The sequence below is a fragment of the Pleurodeles waltl genome, chromosome 9 (genome assembly GCF_031143425.1).
Source record: "Pleurodeles waltl isolate 20211129_DDA chromosome 9, aPleWal1.hap1.20221129, whole genome shotgun sequence".
Lineage (NCBI taxonomy): Eukaryota > Metazoa > Chordata > Amphibia > Caudata > Salamandridae > Pleurodeles > Pleurodeles waltl.
Window position 1 is genome coordinate 138,621,206 of NC_090448.1, and position 26,926 is coordinate 138,648,131.

Here is a 26,926-nt window from a genome sequence, read left to right on the forward strand (position 1 = left end):
ACACGCGGTCGGGCCGAGCAGGCCCCGACGGGGGATCGAAAACTACCCCGAAGGGCTCCGGAGCTCTTCGATCTTCGATGCGGTGTTGATTCTAACTACGCCGATCCCGAACGCAACAATACCGACGAAAATCTTCCGAAATGTAGCTATCTTTCCGTTCCGAAACTCAGAGCGACAGGAACACGTCCGAACCCGATGGCGGAAAAAAAACAATCGAAGATGGAGTCGACGCCCATGCGCAATGGAGACAAAAGGAGGAGTCACTCGGTCCCGTGACTCGAAAGACTTCTTCGAAGAAAAACAACTTGTAACACTCCGACCCAACACCAGATGGCGAGCTATGCAAAACATGCGTATCTACAGCGACAGATGCCATCGAACTAAAATATTATCCCACCAACCATGGTATTGGAATACACTACATTTTAGGCTGATGTGCAAATGTGATAAGGCATACTGGCGTCACTCATTGTGCAAGGCAGGCAACGACTGAAGTGGGCTGACCCACTGCCCTATTTGGTAAGAAAGGTGGGCGAAAACCAAATGAGTATGACAATTCAGCATACCAGAGATTGAAGAGGGCTGACCCTGAGCCTATTAATGTATGTTTATGTTTATAAAAAAAAACACGAGGAACAAGAAACACCTAGGGCCAGATGTAGGAAGTTCCGATTCGCAAAATCGGATGCAGAACGGTGTCTCAGACACCGTCTGCGATTCGCTATGGGGTCACAAAGACCCACCTCATTAATATTAATGAGGTGGGTCGCATTTTGCGACCCTATAGCGAGTCCCTGCACTCACAGGGATGGTGGCCTGCTGAAGACAGCAGACCTCCATGTCTGTGACTGCTTTTTCAATAAAGTAGTTTTTTTATTTTTTATTTTGCAGCCTGTTTTCCTTAAAGGAAAACGAGTTGCAAAATAAAAAAAATAACGAAACCATTTGGTTTCGTTTTTTCAGAGCAGGCAGTGGACCACTGCCTGCTCTGAAAAAGCATTTTGGGCAACATTCACAAAGGGGAAGGGGTCCCATGGGACCCCTTCCCTTTTGCGAATGGGTTACCACCAGTGTGGCACTGGTGGTAACTAAGAATTGCTTTGCGACCGCATTCGCGGTCACAAAGCAATTTAGCATAGCGATGCGAGTCGCAAATAGGAAGGGGACACCCCTTCCTATTTGCGAGTCGTATTCACAATTTGCGAGTCGGTACCGACTCACAAATTGTGAATGAGCATCGCGATGGGCATTGTGCATGGAGCAAACTGCGATTTTCGCAGTTTGCACCATGCATAATGCTTCCTACATCTGGCCCCTAAATCTGTCTGTAGGTCAGACCTGAAAAGAAGGACACTGGAAACCCATTATAAATGAATCCCACAAATCTTTTCCATTTAAGAGTGGACTGAAGCTGTATCTAATTAACAGATGCCAGGAGACGGCACTGTGATGCTTGTTAAAGGATGGGGGTGGACAGGCACGCGACAGTATTGATCAGCAGACATGCAGATCGCCTTGAACCTCGGAAGGCTATCCAATACATCACGCTGTGACAGAGCCTTTTTCGCCTCCTGGGTAAAGCCTAACAGAATCCATATTTTCTTCACATTAAACTTAGGAATGAATACTGGATGCAAATTCCAGCTCACCATGCCCAAATGATTTTACATTTTCAGTCACTGGCGTGGGGGATGTGGACATCTCCAGAGAAAATTCCATGATTCCGACTACATCCTTTGATGACTACAGTGTCAAATAGTGTCATTAGCTGGTATTTAGTTATAAAGACAGGATTGCCCTTGTAGTTTTCCAATGCACATTTGTACTTCAAAGTTGAAAAACAATCCACAAACAACTGGCATCAGTTGTAAGACGTAAAATCGCTGCACATAGATGCCAAAGTCAATCTTTGTCGAAGAAGCTAAATTCTTTCTTTGAGTGGGATACAAACTAAAGAACGAATCACGCAGGGCTCATGTTTCAAAGGGATCATTTAGAAATCAATTGTAACTGGGCAAATCCAAATCCCACCAGTTTGTTGGTCCGTGTGTTAGTTTCAAACATCCTGGACCAGTGCTTCATTAAAGCAAAGATAAGCAAAAAACCTCTAACACACCACGACACCAGACAACCTAAAATGCCTTAAGCAAAATAGCGTGTTGCCGTTCGGGTGCTCTACAGACCGTAGAGCACCCGAACGGCAACATGCTATTTTGCTTAGGGCCCCTAAAACCCGTGCAACAGACGAAGAAACCAGAACATAAAACAGACACGCGAAGATACAATCTGTTGTTCGGTCAACTAACGTGACGATGAGTCACACTGTTCAGAAAGCAAGCACGGACACAGCTGAATATTCAAAAACATATCTCCCTTCCCCTTCCTGTTTCCAAGCAGAAACTGTCTCTGTGCAAGCGCAGTCATGCTTAAAGTTTTCCCTCCACAAACACGTTCCCCGAATCACGTGACTCCCAACTTCACCCAAACTTTAGCACTAGACTTGCATGTGTTTGTCATGTCTGATGATGTACGGGTGGCCTAGGCCTCTGAGAACCGATCTTTTCCGAGTAGAAAATAGGCTGAAACAAAACGGATATTACGTGCATGTCCGGAGAAACAAAGCAGCAGAGAAACTTGCCTTTGAGGCAGCCGTGTCATCTTAATGTGAGTGGTGAACGGTGGACAGCTGCAAACCACGCAAATAAATTCTGAAACCGTGCGCTTTGGTTTGTTGACGGTTTGGTAATTTTGCTATGACATCATTTCTAAAAACCGTAGCCCGTTTAAAATACACGTTTTTAAAGTATACGGTGGCCTTGCGGCTCCGCAGTCGACACTGGAACTGGGGAGCGGGCTTGAATCGGCCTCGGCTTAACACCCTGAGATTCTGACGCTTCACAGCACCGAAAAAACAACATTGCAACTTAGTAAACAGCCGGCCCCTCCCTCAGAACCCTGCACCCCGCCAGGATTCACTTTGAATGTATTACTGCATTCCATCCTGCACAGCGCTCTGCTGCCATTCCACTAGGTTCAGCCGAGACAAATATCACATACTTCCATATAAATTAAAAATACATTTGCATTAAGGCCTTGTGAGTGCAGCAGGAACTAAAATGAAAAGTCATTTGCACTGCTTATGATGTCCAAACGAGGAAGGAATACAGCCAAGGGAATAACAAACCACTTTTAAATCCGGCCAAACAAAATTACCATAGCTCAGAGGGTTGACGCGCGTTTTATAGAAGTGTCAGAATTTGAACCCAGTGACTCTAACGCCCTTCTTGCCTTCCTCCCATGGGGTTTATGTCTCAAGCCCATCAAGAAAGTATGCCGCATAAAATAAAAACACATACTACTAATTTGGGGCATGCTACCATAAAAACAAGCATTTGCAATGGAACGGGTATTCTTGCCACATTAAATGGAGGAAAAAAAACGAGCGCGATTCCGCTGCTAAGTAATGAGAAAAAGTAGTCCAGAAACCATACGGAAAAAATGGAGCCTCCTATGTTTCCAGTAGTTGGTTGGTGTGCTCACTAACGAAAGCAAGCAGATTTTAAAAGGCAAGCCCACGAACCAATGTAAGGGACTGACGTAACATGGGCGTGGTTAGAAGCCCTAAGAGAGATTACATCAGGGGACAGAGCGCTTTGCGCTGGCCCCTAAAAATTTGTATAAACTGGTATCCTAGCTAGGGTGACCAGATTCTGAGGAGCAAAAACCGGGACAGGTAAGACATAAAAGAAGGGCTAAATACATTACTCACTTTTATATCTGGCCTGTCCTGTTTTTGTGCATAGCGTTGTGAATGTGTGCCTATACATATGTGTGCGTGTGTGTATATGCACACACACACACACACGTATAAGACTACATTTATAAAATTAGCTGTGGCTTGACATCCCACCCTGCACCCTTAACCTGCTCCCACCCACCTCTCTCTGCTTCCCACTCGTCTCTCTGCTCGGAGCAGACAGGAGACTGTGTCGCCTGACAGTTACAGATAAAATACTTTAATTATTTCAGACTTTGTAGGCCTCTCTAATTTATGCTTCCCTAGATGATCTGACCTTTGTCCCAAAAACCGAGCGTTTATTTCATAAGACCTTTGTCCAAAAAACCGGGACATTTATTTAAAATTAGAAGCGGACTGTCCGGGGAAATCCGGGACGTCTGGTCACCCTAATTGTAGCTCAGTGAGCTAATGTGCCTGTAGCAGGCAACTGGATGAAACGTGCTTCAGTAATAAACAACCACACTCCCAAGTTGTCTCACTTCCTGAGCTAATTTCAGCAGTCTGCATTGGATCATGCCCAGTGCTTTAAATGGGCCGGTACTGTCCGGTACGGAGTACCAGCACTTTTTTATTTTTAGAGGGAAAGTACCTGCACTTCTCAAGAAAAACATTATACTTTTAATTGTAGTGTAGCGGCACTTCTCAGAAGTGAGTAGGTACTTCACTTCTATTTTTCTATTTCAAGCACTGATCATGCCAGGAAGTGTGCTTCTTTGGACTTTCTAGTTTTGTAAACGTTTTGTCGTAGCTACTGAGTGCCTCACATGGAAAAGCCCTACAGCAGTTCCCAAAGATTTAAAAATTCTGACTTAAACCACTTCGGGGCTAAAAAGAAAAGGTGGGGGGTTCAGTGTAAGCACGAACCTGTGGCATTCTGCTGATGATATGTTATTTTAAATCGTACCCGTAAATGACAAGTGAAGGCCGCAGTACAATAAAAAGGAGTGTCGAGTGAGAGGACACCTGTAAACTCATCTGACAATATCTCCGGGGCTGCAAAACATGTGAACTAGCTTACAAAAACAGTTAAATGTTTCATAATCGGTAACACCCTCTCCATCCTGTCCCAACACGAGCATGCAGAGAAAAAACAGAAAAGCATCGTGTGCAGGTTTACTCGAGTTCATTTTCAGTAAGGTTTAAAGAGGTCTACAGCTGACATGGTCATAGATAATGTTCAAAAAGCTGCTGCAGTGAAAGGTGAGACCCCTACATGAGTGCGTTTTCTGTTTCTACTCCCACCAAGGACCGTGTATGATTACTACTATTGGAAGCTCATTCCCAGGGCCGGCGGAAGATAAGAAGGGGCCCCTTTCAAATCTATGCATGCGGCCAATGCCTACAGCTCTGCATTCCGAGGGCAGGGGTACACTTTGCCAGCACCAGTAAAGCAGTGTAAAACTGTATTACAACAATTAAAGATACAAACATAATGGTAAAAAATAAATCCAAGCGCAGTGTTCGCAACTGGGTGGAGAACACAGCGTTCACTGCATCCTGTAACCCTGTCTGTATCGGAGAATGCAGCTCTCTGAGTATTTGGGCGGGAGCCACTGGTCATCCGAAAGGGCTGAAATGTCCTGACAGCAGGTCCCTGTAATTCGAAGTCAGGCAGAAAGGTGATTCCGCACACCTTGAGACAGGACACCTGTTCAAACCTGGAAACCCGCCTGCAAATCGTCGATTCTGGATGTTACACCTTAAACTAATCCTTACGTAACAATATTACCTTCAGAATACTCAAGCCTTGTGCTATCTATAACTCTGTGTGCGCCTTTCCCATGTAAGTTCAGCAGGACATTCAGAATTACGCTTTTATGTGGTGAATCCAGAACTGACTACTAAACGTGTTCTTAAAAAGAAACAACAAAACGCCAGTATGCAGCCACTAAAGCCTGTATGTCTCTCTGCACGGTTCATCTCACACTTTTAGGGTGCAGCCCATGCATCCGCTTAAATTCCCATATGCCCAGATGTTTGTAACTGGGCTATAATCTGATGATGCCAGTGATTCAGGGTAGATGTTGGTCACAGTGGTGTGTTTTATGGTTACAAATCACCGAAAAGGAAACACAGGGTCTGATGAAGCATAGGTACCCATCGTGTGTCTTTGGGGAAATACCTTATTAATTAAGGGCTCTTGGGTTACATGTAGGAAGCAGTTTGCACATCGCAAACAGCGAATTGGGCCCTTTGTGATGTGCAAAATGCACTTTGACATGTTCCAAACCATTTTTGCGATTCGCAATTAGGAAGGGGTGTTCCCTTGATAATTGCGACTTGCAGTCCCAAGTATGATTGTTTTGTATACGCGAATGTGGTCGCAAAACAATTGCAGTTAGCAAACGGGAAGGGTTCCCCGTGGGACTCCTTCCCCTTTGTGAATGTCAGTAAAAACATTTTTTTCAGAGCAGGTAGTGGTCCTGGGGACCACTACCTGCTCTGAAAAAATGAAACAAAAACATTTCATTTTTTTGTTTTTGAAATGCATCTCGTTTTCCTTTAGGGAAAAAGGGCTGCATTTCAAAGAAAAACAACTTTTTTTTAAAAGCAGTCACAGACATGGTGGTCTGCTGACTCCAGCAGGCCACCATCCCTGTGAGGGCCGCTATTCCCAAGGGGGTCGCAAATCGCGACCTACCTCATGAATATTCCTGAGCTGGATATTTGCGAGCCCCTTGCAAATCGCAAATAGTGTCATTGACACTATGCAACATAAGGTTTTGCGACTCGCAAATTGCGACTCGCAAAACCAAACTTTGGTACTTGTAGCCCCAATTTCCTTGCCACTATGCAGAGATTACCAAACAGTGTGTACACTGGAGGTAGAGGCACCATTGGGACTATCAGGCTTGGAGCAAGCATGTCAAAGGCAGTCTGGAAAATGAGGAACTGCCCCTGAATCAAGTTTACATAAGGTGTACTCTGAGCTAAAAATGGCTGGCCCACACAACAGAAGCTTGCATCTGGAAAGGCAAGTTGTTAACTGTCTTTTAACATATATGAAGCCCCTTTTGTAGAAGGAGCTTCCTAAGGGTACAGAGCAGAATACAAGGCAAGTCACTATACTTCTACAAGTAAATACCATGGAAGAGTGCACACCTAGGCCAATGCTAACGTATGTCGCAGGCCCTGCAGCCCAAATCACCACTCAGAATCTATAAAGGGTGAAGAACAGATAAAAACTGAAGTGAGAGGGTTTGATTGGAGAGATGACAGACTGTGAGCAGTTGAATGCAGAAGAGGATGAGTAGCACAGCTCAAGTGGATGTATGGATACATGGGACCTTACTGTATTTACTACTGACGGTTTGTCAGCGGTAAGTGTGACTGACACTGTTGACGATGGGGGCCAAAAGGTGTGTGATCGGAACCAATCCAGGGAGAAGGGGGATGTGGCTGAAGGAGGTGGGATGGGTAGATTGGTGGGCTGATAGGAAGGGATTGGCGGAGAGATAGGAGTTATAGGGATGTGTGTCTTTGTGTTAGTACACAAGGACATGAAACGAAATAGGTTTAGGGGTGGCCATTTGTGTGCAAAGCTAGCGATTAGAAGCGGGTGAGGTTCAAGAAAAGCCAAAGGCAAGAATGAGGGTGAAATCAGAGGACGAGGTGATATGGCAGGGGGGCTGAAGGGTGCAGGAGAGGGTGGGTAAGTGGTGCCCGTGTGGAACTTGAGTAAGTTTGCTGTTGGTTGGGTGGTCAGCTATGGTGTGGGTGTGAAAGGACTCTGCAGGAGCAGGAGTCAGAAGTGATGTGACCGAGAAAGATGTATTCAAACAAAAGAGATGTGTGTTGTGGGCCAATTGGAAGCTGTAAATAAGAGGGGGGGTGGTCAGAGAATCATGTGGAGCTTGATGGAGGTGGGTGGTGGGCAGAGGTAAAATGAAGGAGTTTGAGAAAGAGGGTGAGAGAGTGAGTTGCCTGGGAAAGTAGATGATGTGAAGATGGGCACAGAAAAAAAACATGTTTTTATGGATTATTTCATGTCTTACACATGTGTTAAAGCACCTCTGGGAGGTTCAGCCAGTCTTCATATAATATGAATATACGCTATTGGCAAGAGGAGAAAACCTTTGTTACTAATCACAAAGATGATGTCCAAAAGGAGCCCAATACTTGTGTCCCACTGAGCTGATCCAATTGTTAATCTGTAGTAAAGTGTCGCTCCCAGATCAGCCAGGACTCAAGACGGGCGGCGTACTCGAGTGAGAGATACGGCTCTGCTGGAGCAGTATCCCCAGGGTGGCTACTGCTTTGGTCCATTCCAAATTTGATGGTGTCTCGGGGACCAGAACTATCCTGGGCAAAGAGACACCAGACCTGGACCTAACATGAGAGATGTTGGGGACGCAGTCAACAGCAGGTGTGGCCACTCCTCTTTCTCCCATGCCATGAAAGAAACTCCTTCAGCTTAGAACAACCCATTCTGAGGTAATCCAACTACCCATGCCTTGGCCCACAAATATTCTCCCAGTCTCATTTACCGCCTATTCCAAGCAAGTCGTAAATGGGGGTGGATCATGGTCTTTTAATGTGGGCCTCATGTAAAGTTTGGATTATGCAGGGCATCTGCCAAGAAAGTGACAGATGTACCATCCACTGTTCTCATGATCTTCCTGCGCTGTTTAGAGTGGGGAGAAGCCTCATTTTCCTGAAGGTGGATCCTATGCTGGCTCAGCCAGTGGAATCCCACCAACAGCCATCGACTACTGGGCCATCTGTTAATGTACTGCAGCCCACCTGTCCTCTTTAGGGTGGACATTCTAACATACATTTCCTGTTCAGGACTACCAGAAGCCAGCAGCTGTGCTGAAGGCTCAGAGGTATTTCACCAAGTCAATGGAGTACATCCCACCACTACCCTAGTGGACCAGTTGCCACATTCCAAAACAAGCAGTAAGTTTTGAAATTAAAATGAACAAGTAAAATTACACAGGCTCCTGCCATGCTCCTGACTGCACTTCTCTGCTCGTATGAGTAATGATGTAATGATGTAATGATAATGAGCAATGAAATCAGTAAAAGATGTAAGGGGCTCACACTTCTTGGTTCTTAAGCTAGAGAAGGTATTTGGAGTTAAAATATATCTTTTCATTTATTTAGAAATGGATTATGGATTACATTAACAATGCCCATGTTTTAAAATGTAAATATTTATTCACAAACACACTCTACTGGGGAATGAGAATTGCTCTTTTGCACCTTAAAAAAAAAACATTATTCTTCTTACGTTTTTGAAACCTAAGGACTAAAATACAACCATCTCAGCCTCGCCTAACGATGATTTGTTTTCGATTTTCGAATGCTTCTCGAGTGGTGCAGGCCGAGTTGTGCAGCAACGCCTGACTATTCTCAGTATCCTCAGTAATGTTATTTATTGTCTTCCTACTGACTGAGCTGATATTGCTCCTGAAGAACAAGTCCCATACACAAACACTGAACAATAATTACAGGCCATGCTGTACTTCTCTTTTTAAAGCATGAGGACCGTTGCTTTATTCAAACCTGACAAGGGCATTCTTCCTTCAGAGCTCGGTACACTGCGTACCATTAAAGTAGGTAATATCAACACATTTTATCCGAAGCACTATTATGGAATAGCTTGATTTTATATAGCGCTTTCTGCCAAAATTCAGCAGTTTGCTATGAAGCACTATAAAAAAAATCTGTTCCATAATTCCTATTAAAATACAGCTCTAAATCCATGAGAGTATAAAGATGAGCAGCTTTTGTGCCTCGCAATTCCTAAAATGCTGAGTCATCCTTTTATGTAGGGATCTGTAACAGACACTTTCAATGTTTCTGACTCACATCATCACAGAGAATGCACTGAAATCATTATTGTTCCCCCACATCCTGCAATAAACCATGCCAGATCGTCGTTTGCAAGCATCTCAATCCTGCTTCACGGACCGGATAATCTGATTAGCTCGGTAAAGACATTTCACAGATAAAAAAAACCAGAACAATACTTCGATTAATGAAAGCTCCTGTGGGACTTCCCTGAGCATGTTTATTGATAAGTCTACAGTCAACTACTTTCCGTGAAGCAGATGGCCATGTTTTTGTGGTGGCTGCTCCGGAACCTCGGGCCAACTTGGGAGGAATCTCTTGCATCTTGCCTTCCTGTTTCGAAAATGTTACTTCAAACACATTCTTTGTTCTCAGTTTTTTTGCACCTTCCCATATTCCATTTACATCAAACATTTACATTAAATATCAAAATGCAATCCAAAATTAAAGCTGTGCTTCAGCACAGTGTGTTTTGTTCTCACTTCTGCGAGGGCTGAACACGTGGCCCTGAATTGCAATGCCCCGTCATTATTAGAAAAATATGTAACATTCACTGGGCGATATTCTCATTCAAAGTAGCTATTTGTCATTAATTTACCATATCGATGTAAAGGAAGCCTGGAGAAAATGTGATCGGGTCATTTTATCAACACATAGATAACTTTCATTTATGCAAACTATTTATATAAGTGCATACTCTACCAACAGAATGACAGGTGGCTGGTGTGACACATGACAAAACTGATTAAAATGTGATAACATAATTCATATTTAAAAAAATGAAAACATGAAAAAGCAGAAAACAGTAATGTATAGCAAGTACGAACGTAAGCTTCTATGCAACTCTATGCAGAGAACACTAAATGGAAATGAAATTCCAAAATGTGGACTCGTGAGTGAAAAAAGTACTTTGAGCTGGCTTAGGAAAAACATTTCAGAAGCGAAATATATTACAAGCTGCAAGAGTAGAAAACCCATTGCCCACTTCAGTCGATGTGTGAATCACATACAGAAAAAGTCGAGAGTTAGTCATCAGAACGAGAGATATCACATGGACCAGGCAATTTCTGTAGCAGAAAAGACAGTGTAATCCAATATACCCTCAAGTGAGCCACAATCCCACCTTCAGGGATAAAGACATAGCTTTGCCCATGTGAATCCATCAGAAAAATAAAGTAATGTCCATGGGCAATTTTGTCAACAAGCAAGCCAGCGCGACCTGGCATGGGAAAGTATATCCACCGGGATTTAAGGTGTGACCCTGCACTGAATACGCTATCAACAAAGCTGTAAATATATGCTGTTCACACTAACACAAATAAGGATATATGGTTAGGGGGGTAATTCTTTCAGCAATAATTAATGTATAGCCTTTGATAGGTACTTATACTAGCAATAATGAAAAGTAAGTACAATAGGCAATAATATCAGCAATAGCAAAGAATGTCTTGGGTGGGCAATTGTACCTGTAATGATGAGAATGTACCCTTGGATAGCCATTTCAGAGGCAATAATGAAGAGTTACAACGACTGGGAATTCTACCAGCAAAGAAAAATGGATTACTGATGGGCAGTTCTACCAGCAAAGACAAGCAGTGACCTTGGATGGGAAATTCCGTCACCAAAAAGGAATGTTTTGACTTCGGATTGGCTATTCTGTGAGCAATAATGACCAATCCTGGATAGGCAGTTCTATCACCAAGGTTAAATGTATGACTATGGATAGGCAAAATTTGTGCAACAATGAAGAGATGGCTTAGACGGACAATTCTTCCAGGGAGGATGGAAAGTAACCTTGGACGGGCAATTCCATGAGCAGTGATGAAGATGTTCTGTAACTGTGTTTTTCTGTCATCAGAGATGAATGTGTGATCTTAAGTAGGTTTCTCTTTTAGACGTGTGGGTACAATGAATGCGCCTGTTACTCCAGTACATTAGGAGTTATCATTGCATAGAACAAAAAAAGTTGGTAAAATTTAGCATTTACTTGTCTGTGGATGGCCCTCGCTACACAATCAGACACACAGAGATGTTTGTAAAATAGCGAAAGGCCAAATAATGAGTTCTGAAAACGTAACCTTTGGAACCTGTGATCTTATGACTATGTTCATATTTTAGATTATGCCAGACAAACTAACTGCCGGAGGTCTCACTGTGGGAAATTCTTAATCAACTAAACCCACAGATTCAATCACGTTTACTAATTTCAATTATTTTGATGGCTCCTGTTGCTAAGCCCTAATCTTGTTGCCTTTGAAGAATAACTAACGTGTGCTGAGAAAATCAATTTTGTATCTTTACACAGAGAGGAGGAAATAGTGGACATTTCACAAGAGAGAAAAAGGGGTACTACCAGAAAATTTGAAACTCACCTGGAAATCTATGATTTGTTGTACCTTGTATATTTATTTACTTCATATTGATATCTACTCTGCTAAGTTTCTGGAGCAGTAAGAAGATGCAGAAGAGGCAAAACAGATGTTAGGAGTATTACATCTTTTGCAAAATTCTGCATGACAGCACAATACCTTTTTAGGGACACTAAAACTCATTGCAGAACGGCACATATTGTACCGAATATTTTGCATTTAGAATCTGCCATTAAGTTCTCAGTTCACGTGAGGGGGTAAACAATATGCAATAAGGCATGGAGACATGATAAATTCTCCCAAGAAGACTAAGGCTGAGTAAATTAGGGACCTACTAAGAAGCTTCTAATACCTTCACTGTCAGAACTAGGAGTGGAGATATACATAATAGCAACAATAGAAGGATGTTCTGAGTCCATTCTCATCTTAAACCGATGAGAGGTATCAGCCAGGATCAATTTCGCCCTGGTTCTTGGAGAATATATGTAAAAGCAGTGGCTTTCACGATTTACGATAATCTAATACGGGTCAACTCCAAATGAAAATAAATGTGACACCTCTTCTTTAGATCCAGCCCTAGAAACAACAGGATGAAAGGGACATTTCACCATAAAAAAGATAACCTCCTATTTCTGGAGGTATTTGCACAACTCCGCCTTTTTTTACTTTGTCAGAGCACTGTGACGCAGAGCCCTGAATCTACCTCCTATTCTCGCATTGCCACCATCCTCATTAAAAGTAAAAGATATTGGATTTCCCTTTGCATATTTATATAAACCATGGCCCGGGAGCTGTCTAGCTTCTCTAAAAATATTATAAAACAAGAAGGCACATTTTAAGAATTAGCAAGAATATCCTTGAATTACACCAACGAAGAGGTCCAAAGTGATTCTCCATATGTGTATGCGTGTGACATGACCCTTCCAACCCTTCAAAAGGGTAACGAGGAAGAGCAACTTACGAATGTGTGTGCCACATGCACCCAAATGAACACCTTATCCAATATGGATCTACGATATTAGTACAGATTTGTACTATTGGAGTGATCTATGATTCTTCCCTGTTTTTTTTTTTTAATCTTCGCTGCATTAAGCAATAAACCCATAAACAAGTTATCTTTAAAAATCACATATTTTGACAGTACGCCAGAGAAAAGAAATTGTGCTGACAGCACAATCCATATTCTCTGGTGCCCCTGGAATATCTTTACCTCTTTCAGTTCCTGTGCCACAGAGTTCAGGCGATCATTTTCGGAGAGGGTGTTGGTGAGGACGTTTCGCGACTGTTTCAGCTCCGTCTGCAGCTCCAGAACCTTCTTCATGTAGTACTCCTCTTTGGTGGCTGACTCCTGGATCAAGGTCTCCTCCCTGCTTTCCCCATCTGCAGCAACTTTCTTGTGGTTGCTATGAGCTTGTCCGAAAGCCTGGAAGAGAGCATACTGGTTCAGTTGAGAAAGCAGAGCATTTTAATACCACTGATAATTAAAAACTACAACAATAATAATAACCTTTTTAATAGCATTTCAGGTGTCACTACTGGTATTTCCAATTGTTGTAAATAACAAGTATTACTATTAATGTGGAATTAAATTTAGTGGAATATAATTCACCAAATTTGAAAGGAGGAAAACTGAACTGCTCTGTTTTATCTTGAATGTAGATCGTTAACGATTTCCACTGCTCACCTGCCTCGGCCCGCTACACCGTGAACAGCATAAGTCAACATATTGATCCATAATTCCAATATTCAGATATGATGTTACTGTTTGACACAAATCCAATTCTTGCCCTACACAAAAAACAATGGGTGGGCCGCGGACCTTTCTTCACGCTGACAGCTTTAATGATACAACCGCTTGTTATTTTAGAGAACCAGAGACGCTAATGCAAATTGTACGTGCATCATTCTGTGTAGAACTCAATAGCAATATCAACAAATTTAAAATGGAACAGTTTCAAAACTAGCATTACTTAGCTACAAAATGAGTTTGAATGTCCAGCAATACATTTGTCCAATAGTTACTTGGTAGACATTATTAATATTTCAGTATATTAACAACAGCTTATAATTATGAAATTAGAGCAGGTGGGGAGAAAGTAATCATTCTACATTCACATTACTAGTTCGTTTTTGCATAGGATTTCATATTGCACTATTGGCCTTCTTAATAGACTATACATTGCAGGTGAAACAATATGATAATAAATTCTTCAACCTCTGAAAACTGAAAGGCTGAGGTGGTCAAGGCAAGATCCAAACTTGCACTCTGCAGATCGCACATCAGCACAGTAGAGTGCCAATAGAGCACTAAACCATCTTCCTATTTTAAAAATTATAAACTTAAGGATAACAAACGCGGATTACAGCACCAGTTGCATCCAATGTAAAACCGGAAACGCCAAAAGTGTAATTTAGTAAGTTGTCCACAAATGTCCCATTGTTTAAAGTATGATTTCCAGATTTGAAATTTCAGAGGTACTTTCCGACTACCAAGAAGTTTTCAACATCTTTGAAATCAAAACAGTCTGCAAGATCTATTATTAACTATACTCAGGGCATGGAACTATGCGGCAGGAGAGGGCCAAACTCGTATTACTTCATTTTTTTACATTTTTAAACGTGGTAACACTGTCTGGGCATTGGCTACATCTCATTAGTACCAGTTTAACACTCAAATGTAGCAATAGGCAACAGAAAGGTTCCCAGTTTAGCTTTACATAGGGCCTTCCACTGCGCAGCAACACGTGTTGCAGCATTTTTAGTAATCTATGAACCCTTTGAGCTACAAACAAAATTTATTTTTAGGTAAAATCTGCAGATTATGCGACAGATGATGGATTATGTGGCAAATGCAGCATGTTTATATTTATGCAAAAACTGCAGCATCTGCACAATTGCATAATTCTAGTAGCATTGACTATACTTTAAAATTTATAGAGTCGACTTGCTTCTGACTTGACAAGTGTTTCTCTCTCACCTTGAGCCATTGTCTGTTTAGAGTATCATTCCACCTCCTCCGGAGTGCTTGCACTTCAAAGCAAGAGGGACTATTTTATATTTCGGAAGTATACAGAATCATCTCACATTCATTTTTTTAATTAGACGTCTGCTATAGAAAACAATTATTTTTTCAATTCTGAAGGCTATTTTACATTTTAATACGGACTCAAAATGGCAACAGACCCCCACCTCTGCTATGATGGCTTGTTGCTCCCTTTCCTCCCCGCTGACAGTGATTAAACTGCAACTACCCACAAATTCCATTGGCTGCTTCACATTCTATCTTGCACTCTGAGTTAACAACCAGAAAGCAGAAAATGGACGCCAGGCACCTCATCTATCTACTGACAACTACTGTTTTGTCACACAAGCCATTTCCTTCCAAACTGTTAAGGCTGGGAGTATTTAGACTTTACCAAAATATAGCAATGGCTTTATTATGTTTAAATATTTGTAGGCACTCCATCGCCCTAAAAAATCTAACTATATCTACGAAGAGTCTGGTAAAGGCTTTTTTTTCCACTAAGTTCATCTTTCCTCAATGGATCAGCAAAATCAGCAGCAACACCACAATTAAAGTTCCAACATTTTCGTCAGGTAGGAGGGGACACCTAAATCCTGGCTCTCACACTTTAATTGATTTCAAATTTTAATATGTCAACGCACGTCCTCTTCTAGGCGCTCTGCAATTATGCTGCACAGACTCAGAAAATGAGGCAACTTTTAAGTTTTTTTCTGAAGCAGACGCAGATCACTAGTTGATCCAAGACTACATTGTTAGAAGTTGCATACCATGTTATCTTAGATGCTCTTATTGTAAATAATGCTATTTTCTAAAGGCAGAAAGTGCAGCATCATCTGTGCTGTGTTAACGAGACAGTTGCATGAAGGTAACAGCCTAAACTAGGGGCTGGAGAGCAAGTTCTTCTTCTTGTGGGCCCAACTATAAGTTGTACCTACCTGTAGTGGTTAATTAAAACTGGAAAGGTATAATTCAGCAACGCTGGCAGCAGGCTCCTAAGAAGACTTTTGGCGATGCATAACTTTTTTTAAAGCAATCTAACTGTGGCGCATACAACACACTCAGCCTCGTTGTGAGTGCACTGGTATTTGGGAAGTTCAGTGCAAACTTCGCATGCATTCCATCCAGAAGAATGGGGAACCATAGAAAGTGCCCACATTTCACCTTTAGCTTTAAATCTGGTCATAGCTAACCTCAATAAAATAATGGGATATCATTTATTCACACAAAGAGAACCCAACAAAAAGACCTCAGGAAGGCTTCTGAAATCAACAGGAGGTCATTCAAACAACGCACACGGAGTTTGAATGAACAGCACCCAGATGATGCTACTTGGGTTGGTGGGTCAGGGCTTGCATCCTTTTTTAAGGGCTAGCCTGTGGCCCCTATGATATATCAGACACCACACTCATTACAAATATAAGCTAAAAAAATCCAAATCTGGAAAAGCTTCTTGATTTGCAAACGCAAACTGAGTAAGCACTTGATTACAAATCATGGGTGCCACAAAAATCTAGGAATAGATTTGTGATTGTCCAGTGGAAAAGCAGAACAGGCAAAGGGCTAGATCTACAAACACATTTTCTGTCCGAAAGCGTTGAGATTCTGTAAATCACGGTGTTTGCGACAAGAAAACGTAAATATGCTTTTATGAATGTAGTAGCTCCATTTAGCAATTTGGTAACACCTTACTGAATCACTCAGTGGGTTTAGGAAACCATTAGGAGTCACTATTTGAAAAGGACGTGTTTAGAACACCATCCCATATAGTGATTCCTTATGGTATGTATTAATGTCTTTCAACCCAAATCCATTCACAAAACATTAATATTTTACTGCCTAATGAAAGGTATTGGTAACCCGTTGTGAATGGTCAGAAAGGATGTTTGTAGAGTAGGCAAAATAATAAAAATACCTTTTAAAACCTTTTTTAAAAACACATCCTTCTTTCCTGTAAGGAAAGAACTGTCTGATTTAACAAAAAAACACTTTATTTAATATCAATCACAGGTATGGTGGTCTGCTTCCCCCAGCAGGCAATCATCAGTGTGATGGCAGCGAATCACAGTGAGTCACAAATTGTGACCTATCTCATTAATATTCATAAGGTAGGTCAAATTGTGACCCCATGCCATTCAATATTTTGTGAATGGACCTATTAGTTAATATACCGGTTCTCAAAAAGATAGTGAGCAAATTGCGTCCAGTTTTGAGAATTATATCTTAGTACATCTGGCCTCTAGTGAATGGGATGTGTCAAGAATTATTCTGAGCTAAGTAGTAAACAGTTTCATCAGCAGTGGGCACGTAACATGCTACAGGGGCCTACTGAATAACTGAGGTGGAAAAACTGGTGAGGTTTGTTATCACACATCAACCTGAAAATACTTTCAACTGCGCACATCTTTTAAAAGCATGCAGTTGATCTGCTATTTTTCAGCATTAATCTCTCCCTTTATCATTCTAAAACCTAAAAAGCATACACACACTTATATTACTGTAGGTCTCACCATGACAAAAACTTAACATGTTATTGGGCCAGACAGTGTCATTGAAGAGGACTTCCTGAACATCAAAGAGGGGGCTCAACTTAAGACAAAATAAGTGCTTGAGAAAGTGAGAAAAGGTGGCCATTTGCTATTTTCTGTACATGTTCTTATATTCCATACACCTAATCAGTTGTCAGACCTTCTTACAACGTTTCTCCAACTCGAGGCTTTGAACTGACTGCGTATCCTGTAAGCCCAGAGAAGTGTATCCATTTAGCTAGCCCACAAGAAGTCAGAGATCCATGCTGTCATCAAATTCTGTGCTAGAAGCCCATCCAAGGGCATATCAGTGTCACTTCAAGAACTTCAGAAGAGTTATCCCACTCCATCGTTCAAGGACACCTTTACAACAAGCCATCTCTTTGTGTGTCAGACCGACGAAGCTTCGACCTGGACACCCATTCCTCAAATCACCACACAGATGAGTCCAGCTTTTATTAATTATATACCGTTCTATTAAACCTCACAATGTGGTCATTAAATAATCAGGCTTCAATGGCACCAATGATTGATGCCGTCTGCCGTGGTAGACATTTTTAAAGGCAGCCACTTACGGTCTTGATCAGATTGTATTCAATTTCAAATAGGCATGTCAGGGGAAATAGATATGCGTAACCCCCGCAGGAAGCCGGCCACACTCACTCGCCAACCCCAGGGAAATTAGAAAGCGTCAGGTCTCCGACAGAAAGGAAAGCGCCATCTGTGCAGCTCTCTGTCAAATGAGTTTTAACTGTACAAAGCAGCTTAAACGCCTAATAATACCGACGGGTTCCATACATGCTAAGGAGATAGCCATAGGAAGGGAAGACAGAAACCGGCTTCTTTCCAAGATCCAGGAGCGATCCTTGGTTAGTATATTACTTTAAATTCTGATAAACTGAGAAACTCAATCAACGAAATCAATTTAGTCAATTTTCTAAGAATTAATGGTAGGCAGCACTGTGCTACACAGGATCATGCAAAGAGCTAGCCAGGCCCCATCACGCAAGAGCATCCTGGCCATTAGAGGTCCCTAATTACAAACCTAATTGGGAATCCTTATTATAGAACACAAATTCTTAAGATTTAATATTAAAATGTAGGAAATCTTCCAAACGCTCACATTGCCTAATATGTCCAATACAAACATTAATCATAGGTTTAGGAGCAGGCACCGACTGCACATTTACTAGGATTTTAATTTCTTGCCCAGTGCTATTAAATGTTCATACGCATGGCACTCGCACACAGTTTACCAGAAAAGTGCATAGGTTTGCAAATTATACTGCATTTTGAATGAACGAATAATGAAAATGTCATTTGTAAAGCGCATAGCATTCTTATGCCAGGTTAATGAAGCTGTAATTCTGGAGCGTGGAAAAGTGCAGTGTACCAATCAGGCATACGGAATACCCATAATGTACTATGCCAGGCACGTCTCTGAAACAACAATCCTAAATTAGACATGAAAAATGCACGCAGATATTGTCTACATGAACACACATACAAAACAGGCGTAGGTTGTACACATGCATGTTTAAGCGAATCAGGCAAACAGGATGCCTGCCTCATTCCAAAACTCTCACAGGATACCAATTCAAATCAGATCGCTTCACAACATCACAAGGGTTATGAAGTGCTATAGAAATAACACAATCACACCCAAAAAGCGTTTCAAGCCTTGTAAGGGGGGACTGAAAGCACTATATAAACATCAAGACAATGAATGAAAGCCTTTTTCTAGTTTTAAGTCTTCCCAGGAAAGGATTTGTGAATCGCACACATATTGCTTTTTATTTCTTAGTAATCATAGCATAGCGATCTTCCTATCGCAGGGCGGACACTTTGGTCTTATTCATAACACCACGAATGGCGACCCCTGAAAGGCGCATACCCCCATACTTTGAAACTGCCTTGACTCGACACTGCTGCATCGCGAAGCCGCTTTTCTTTTTCCACTACACAATTAATCACGTCTGGAATGGCAATGTTTGTCCTGGCGAGGCGGGGGTCTGAAAGTCAGAGATGGCAGTCTCCAGACGGCACGTGACGCCCCGTAAGTATAGGTTGCACAGCATCACTTTAGATTCAAAGTGACATTGCAAACACACTCCCTGGTTTAGGGATACGCATCTACTTAAAATGCTATAATTGTTAAACAGCAGAGCAGTAGATGCTCTAGGGCGGGACTGTAAATAAACTGAGGAGTCAGTATGGAACACCCTAATGGTTACATCTCATCTGAGTATCACGTGCAGCACGTAAAGGGTGTTTGCAGTGCTTAATTTGTAAATAAAAACGTGCCAGTGCTCAAAGCTCTCCCTGAAACACGAGGCTGCTGCAATTACATGTGTAACCATAGAATACCAAGGCAGCGTAATCTTAAAAATATCTCAGTCCTCTTTAATCCATTTACAGTCACTCACTGCCCTTCAACTCATTCTTGCAGTTTTCTACTTTCTCCCTTTGTGACGCGTTCCCATCTTACTCATTTATGCCTTTTGCTTGCAGTGAATGCCGGATGCAAAAAAATAAGTGCCAGCCCCCCAAAATAAGTGTCGGTGCCCTCCACTGGCAACCAGTGGCTCAAATTAAGTACTAGGGCCCTCATTAAGAGTTTGGCGGTTATGAGACCGCCAAACTCACGGAGTCGGGCTAACCACAGCGGACCCGGTGGTAAAGATCAACGCATTACGAGTTGTGTGGTTTGGCCAAAGACAAACCGCCACAACGCCACCAGTCCCGCCGGTCCAGTCAGACCGCTATGGCCGGCGGTGATCTCCTCCGTGCCGGCAGCAGGCCTAAGGCCGCTGGCCATATTAGGAGGCAGCGGACCACAAGGCTTTTCGTGGCGGTCACCTCGTCACGAAAACCCTGGAGGTAACGCACCCAGCGAAAGGAACCCCCATTCCTGTCGCTGGCACTCGCCCCCCTACAAGTCCACTCATGCAGACACCCGTCCATGCACTTGCAAACATCCCTCACCCAACCGCACATATCCATACAAACACCCGCTCTCACACTGACATACACACACCCCCACCCGTACTCACACCTACGCACCCTCCCTCTGCAATCATTCACACCGCCACCCCCCTCCACACACTTGCACCCCCCCATTGGCACACTTGCACACAGACACCCCCACTCACTCGCAGACTTGTACACATGCACCCCATCATCCACACACTTGCACACATACACACCCACTCACTTGCAGACTTGCACACATGCACCCCCACTCACATGCATCCCAATACACATACCTACTTACTCGTATTCCGACACCCGCCTCCGCATACATGCACACAACCCTCCCAAACGCACGCATACATCCACCCCATTCGCACACATACATGCACTCAGACGGATACCCTCACCCCTCTGCATACAAACACACACGCACTCACACCCCAACACACCCCCCTCTTCTCCCATTCGGACACACACACCCTCCACACACACCTACATACACATTCGCACTTAGCACACCCATACTGCTACACATACATGCACACACCTCACACATGCACACAACACCCCCAACCACTTTGGACGGTCCATCTACATGTCTCGGTGAGGCGGTCATCCAGGAGAGGATGAGTCTCGGCATTCTCCACAGCCAGCACCGCACCGCTTGTTTTATTGTGGCTTTTGCAAAATGTTATTGTTTGGGAAGCAACCAGGCCCTCATTCATAAAAAAAAAATCATTGGCTCAAAGCAAAAATATATTTTGGTCTTAAAAAAGCACACATTGCCCTCATAGTTTTGCATTAGAGGGAACTACTTTGTGTTTGAAGGTGCTCCTTGTGAAAGGGCAGAATGACCTCTCACAGTGAAGATAGCCAATGGTTGAAGAAGGCTCAACCATTCCCCTATCCTCAATGTCAGTGGTTCTTAACATTTTGTCTTCTATGAACTCACATTTATAATTAGTGTAATCCGGGAACACTCATTGAATCATTTTTGCAATCCGGGGAACCCCACTGAGTCAATAATGGAAGCCGGGGGGTAGGGCTTAAGTAATTTTGATGGTTTGAATCTAAAAAAAAATACACAAACATTCATTAAGCAAATGCACATGGACACGATATATTGTAATTCATCCACAAAAAAGTATTTAAAAAAATCAAAATGCTCCTTTTAATGGGATGATTGGGCTCTTTTAAGTTCAACTGAGGCCACCCCTCGTCCGTCCGTACTATATTCGGTTTGAAGCATTTGCAATGCTCCCTTGAATCAATCTGAGGTCACTAACTTAATTTTTACCCTCCAATTTCAAATGTTTTCACATTTACGGATTGTTTTGAATTTTTTCAATTTTACATTTTGCCTTTTTGTTTATATACACTTTATTAATGTTTAAAGATTATTTAATTTCCTAAGCAGTTTCAGCCCCCCACAGTAGGTTTTGCGGACACTCCAGAACTAAAAAAAAAAAAAGTGTTTGTCATATTAAAAGGGTACCCTATCCTTCTATAAACACAAAGTGTGTAAGCATACATGACTGGGTTTGAAAAATATATTGAACTGCAAGATCCTTGCACAAAATTATAAAAAGGCAACAGAGAGTATACACATTTGTTTTTGTTAAGCACTATTGTCTTTAGCTCAGTGTCAACAGTAGTTAATACTCTTTGCAGAGGTTATGAATTAAACATTATAGCCCAAGGCTGAAAGCTATGAAAGTTGTTAAATGTCTGAGCCACAGTTACAAGTGAGTGTCTCTAATGAAGGAGCGAGCCTTTAACAACTGATATAGTCCGAGACAGAAGGGCTATAATGCTATTGGAATATTCCAACCACTGAGAGCAGAATGTTCTGAAATAAACACAGAGAAGTAAAAGTACATGCATTGGAATGATAGAGCAAAATGTCTATGCCAGTCATAACTGACCCCCACCCCTGCTTAAGTGTCTTCAGTCAAGCTCCCAACATTTATAATTTTCAAATAGCTGTTAACCGCCCATATTGTGATTATGGGCCCAAGAATAAGGCAAGCGGACATAAATAATGAGGACAAGGTCAGTTTACAGCTGGCAAGGATAATAAGCATGTGAGTGTTAGGGCAATGAACACATACTCTACTAATTCCACCCTACATAGGCATATTACAAGCCTATGCACTTGAGTCTCTGTTTAACACACTCACTGAACTTGTATGAATGCAAACAATAGCAACAGTAGCTAGGGCCAGCAATCTAAGCATTCCTATAGGATGTTCTAATCTCAGCATTCTTTACAGACTGCCAATGGAATACATTTCTTATTATTAGAGTCATTATGGGAAGATAATCAATCAAAAAGCATAAACAAGGTAAAACTCGTATTTTACATTCTGCATCCTGCTAGCCATTCAACACTGAACATATCAGTTCTGAACAACCATGGCACACTTGCTACGCTACTGGAAGACAGCAATTGTGACCCACTAGCCTCAACAAAGTAGGGCTTTCTGCAGAAGGGCAGGGTCTTCTTAGGAATGGCGTAACATTCTATTGGCAAGTGTGGAATTCTGGTGAGAATGACAAGGCTTTCTTTAGTAGGGCAGGGTTTCCTTCCTAAGGAAAGCACTTTTTGTGAGAATGGTAAGACTGGTTTCAGTTGGGAAGTGCTTCAGCTGCGAAAAGCAGGGTATTTCCAAAAGGGGGGTATCCTTCTTTGGAACTACAAAGTTTTCTTAAGAGGAGCAGGACTTTCTTCAGAAGGGCAGAACTTTCTTTGGAAGACCAAAACTTTCTTTAGAAGGGCCTTTCTTTCTCTAGATGAGCAGCAAACTCTTTTGAAGTGAAGAACTTTCCAGAGGAAGGCACAGCATTCTTTGGAAGATCAGACCTCTCTTCAGAATGGCAGATGTTTGTTTACAGGGGCCAACTTTTCTGGATAGTGTAGCCTTTTTCTGAAGGCCATGGGTTTCATTAGCAAGACATTGCTTTCTTCAGAATGACAAGACTTTCTTCACAATTGCAGGACTTTCCTCAGAAGGGTAGAAATGTCTTTAGAAGGATGAGATTTGAGAAGGGCAGGGCTTTATTTAGATTTGAGGGCTTTTCTGGACGGTAAGGGGTTTTAGGCCTCGCCTGCATGGAGCATGCATGCGCTGTTGCTATGGCGACAATCTACTGTGTTTAATTTTTTTTAAACTCAAAAAAGGGCATTTACCCTACTTGTTAGAAATGGGGTCTTTGGTTGGCAGTCAGGTTACCCCCTGTCCAAGCAAGGACCCTCACTCTAGTCAGGGTAAGTAGCACACAATCCAAATTATCCTGTGCCCACCCTCTGGTAGCTTGGCACTGAGCAGTCAGGCTTAACTTGGAAGGCAATGTGTAAAGTATTTGTGCAATAAATCATGCAATAACACAGTATAACACCACAAAAATACACCACACAGTGTTTAGAAAAATTATACAATATTTATCTGGATAAATGTAGGTCAAAACGATTAAGATGCAATACGTATATTTTGAAATATCTCTGTAAAAATGATATAAAGTGTCTTTATTCTCTTAAGAGCAACAATTGTCTCTTGCAAGCAGAAAGTACCTGGTTTGCGTACAAAATCTCCGCAAGGAACCACAGAGGAGGGGATGCGTGGAAAACAGGGAGATGTGCGTCGATTTCTCGGGCCTCATACGGCAATGGGCGTTTATTTTCCACTCAGGGAAGGCTTTGCGTTGATTTGCAGCGCTTGGTCTTGGATCCTCTTCTGGGTTCGGGGTTTTCGGACGCCCCAGGATGATGCATTGAAATCCGGCGCTGGCAGGACAAAGTCACAGGGGCTGTGTCGATCTGGTGGGCGTTACGTGGAAATTACTACCACACGGCAGGTGCTGCCTCAATTCCTCTCACGAAGTTAGGCTGCGTCGTTCCGGCTCGGCTTTGCGTCTATCCAGAGGGCCGTGCGTCGAATTTCCGGTCATTACGCTGCCATTGCGTCGTTCCGTTTCGGCGTGCGGTGATTTTCTCACTGCGATGCCAGCTGTGCGTCGTTTCTAGCAGGCTGTGCGTCTATTTTCACCGCACAGGGAGTTCTTCTTGCAGGAATGAAGTCTTTTTGGTCCTGAGACTTCATGGAACAGGAGGCAAGCTCTATCCAAGCCCTTGGAGAGCACTTCTTCAGCACAGCAAGAGAGCAGCAAGGCAGCAGGGCAACAGCAAGGTAGCAGTCCTTCTCAGAAAGAAATCAGCTGAGTCCGTTGAGTAGCCAGGCAGTTTTTCTTTGCAGGTTCTGATTCAGGGTTCTTTTCCAGGAAGTGTCTGAGTTGGTAGGGGAAGAGGCGTTGTTTAAATACCCAAACGTGCCTTTGAAGTGGGGAGACTTCAAAGAGTGGCTTAGAAGTGCACAAGGTCCCCTTTCAGTTCAATCCTGTCTGCCAGGGTCCCAGTAGGGGGTGTGGCAGTCCTTTGTGTGAAGGCAGGCTACTGTCCTTTGACATGTAAGTGTCAGGCCCTCCACCCTCCCAGCCCAGCCCAGCCCAGGAAGACCCATTCAATATGCAGATGTATGCAAGTGTGGCTGAGCATCCTGTGTTTGGGGTTTGTCTGAGTGAATGCACAAGGGAGATGTCAACTGAACCTAGCCAGACGTGGATTGTAAGGCACAGAAGGATTTAAGTGCAGAGATATGCTCACTTTCTAAAAGTGGCATTTCTAAAATAGTAATATTAAATCCAACTTCACCAGTCAGCAGGATGTTGTATTACCATTCTGGCCATACTAAATATGACCTTCCTACTCCTTTCAGATCAGTAGCTCCACTCAAAAAGTATATGAGGGTAGCCCTAATGTTAGCCTATGAAAGGAGCAGGCCTCACAGCAGTGCAAAACTAATTTAGGAGTTTTACACTACCAGGACATATAAACTACAGAGGTACGTGCCCTGCCTTTTGTCTACACAGCACCCTGCCCTATGGATTACCTAGGGCCTAACTTAGGGGTGACTCATATGTAGGAAAAGGGGAGTTTTAGTCTTGGCAAGTCCTTTTAAGTGCCAAGTCTAATTGGCACTGAAACTGCACACACAGGCATTGCAATGGCAGGCCTGAGACATGGTTAAAGGGCTACTTTTGTGTGTGCACAACCAGTGCTGCAGGCCCACTAGTTGCATTTAATCTACAGGCCATGGGCACATATAGTGCACTTTACTAGGGACTTATAAGTAAATTAAGTAATCCAACTGGGTATGAACCAATGTCATCATGTTTAAAGGGAGAGTGCATATGCACTTTAGCACTGGTTAGCAGTGGTAAAGTGCGCAGAGTCCTAAAACCAGCAAAAGCAGTGTCCAAAAAATGGAGGGAGGCAGGAAAAAAGTTAGGTGTGCCCATCCTATGGCTGTAACTCATTACTTACCATTCGTTCTCACTACTATCAATCTTCTTTGCTGCCTTCTAATTCACAGGCATCACTTCCTGCATCATTTCCTTTTGTTTCTGAGGTGTATGGACCAAGTAGAGATTCATTTCTCTTGATTAGCATCCCACGGCTGCTTGCGCTATTATCAAGCTACTATTCTTTCCTTTTTTCATCATTTGTTATATATTGTGGAACTTGAACCAGCGGTATCAGAGATGTAACATAAGCGACAGTTACAATACATAAATAAATTCACATTCGTTTTTTTGGCACAAGGAGATTATCGGGGTCATTATGAGTTTGACAGAGAGAAAAGGCCGTCCGCCAAACTCCTGAGGACAGGTTGCCGCCAGTGCGGCCCTATTACGAGTTCCCTGCTGGGTCAATGTTTCTGGTGTTTCTGCCCGCTGGCCCACTGGGCTCATAATTGAGCCAACACCAATGTTACAGTGCGTACGGTGCACCAGCACCCGTCACGTTGTTCACCTTCTGCAACAGTGCACCCCGTCTTCGCCAGCCTTTACATGACGGTGCTACTGCCATCTAAAAGTTGGCAGAGAGGGGGGGGGTCATAATCCCCAGGGGGCACTGCCTGCTGCACTGCCCTGGAGGATTAGGACAGCCAGCTCATCTGTGGGGTAAACTGGCAGTGTTGGTGGTCCAACCGTGGAGCAACTGCCATGGTTGTAATGTGGTGGTCAGAACACTGCCAAAGCAGTCGGACCATCGGTTTAGGGGAGGTCAGATCGCCACTGTGAGACCACCAGAGTAGTAATGTCCCCCTATGTGCTTTGCCCATAGGATGTTGCATGTTCAGCAGTAGTCTCTCTTGTACAGCACAAAGGTGCAGAGAAGCACTCGGATTTAAACAAGCATTGGCAAAGCCAATAAGTCTTGCTTTTACGAAAACTATTGGCTTTGTTATCGTTTTGTTTAGCTATGTCGTAGGACTGCTGTACAACATGGCTGGAAGTAAAGGGAAAAAAAAGCACTATGAAGCGGCCACAGCTGACCACGTCATAGCGCTTTTTATGTTCTTTACTTTCAGCCATGCTT

The 26,926-nt window shown here is 42.8% G+C and overlaps 1 protein-coding gene across 2 annotated transcripts in view; it reads right to left on the bottom strand.

Annotated features, from left to right (window-relative positions):
- Window positions 1-26,926, bottom strand: part of BICD2 (BICD cargo adaptor 2) — a 297,533-nt gene that overhangs the window by 140,352 nt on the left and 130,255 nt on the right. For both annotated transcript variants that reach the window (XM_069206428.1, XM_069206427.1), the window contains exon 2: window positions 13,175-13,387. In XM_069206428.1, the coding sequence (XP_069062529.1) occupies window positions 13,175-13,387 (213 nt within the window). The remainder of the gene's footprint in view (window positions 1-13,174; window positions 13,388-26,926) is intronic.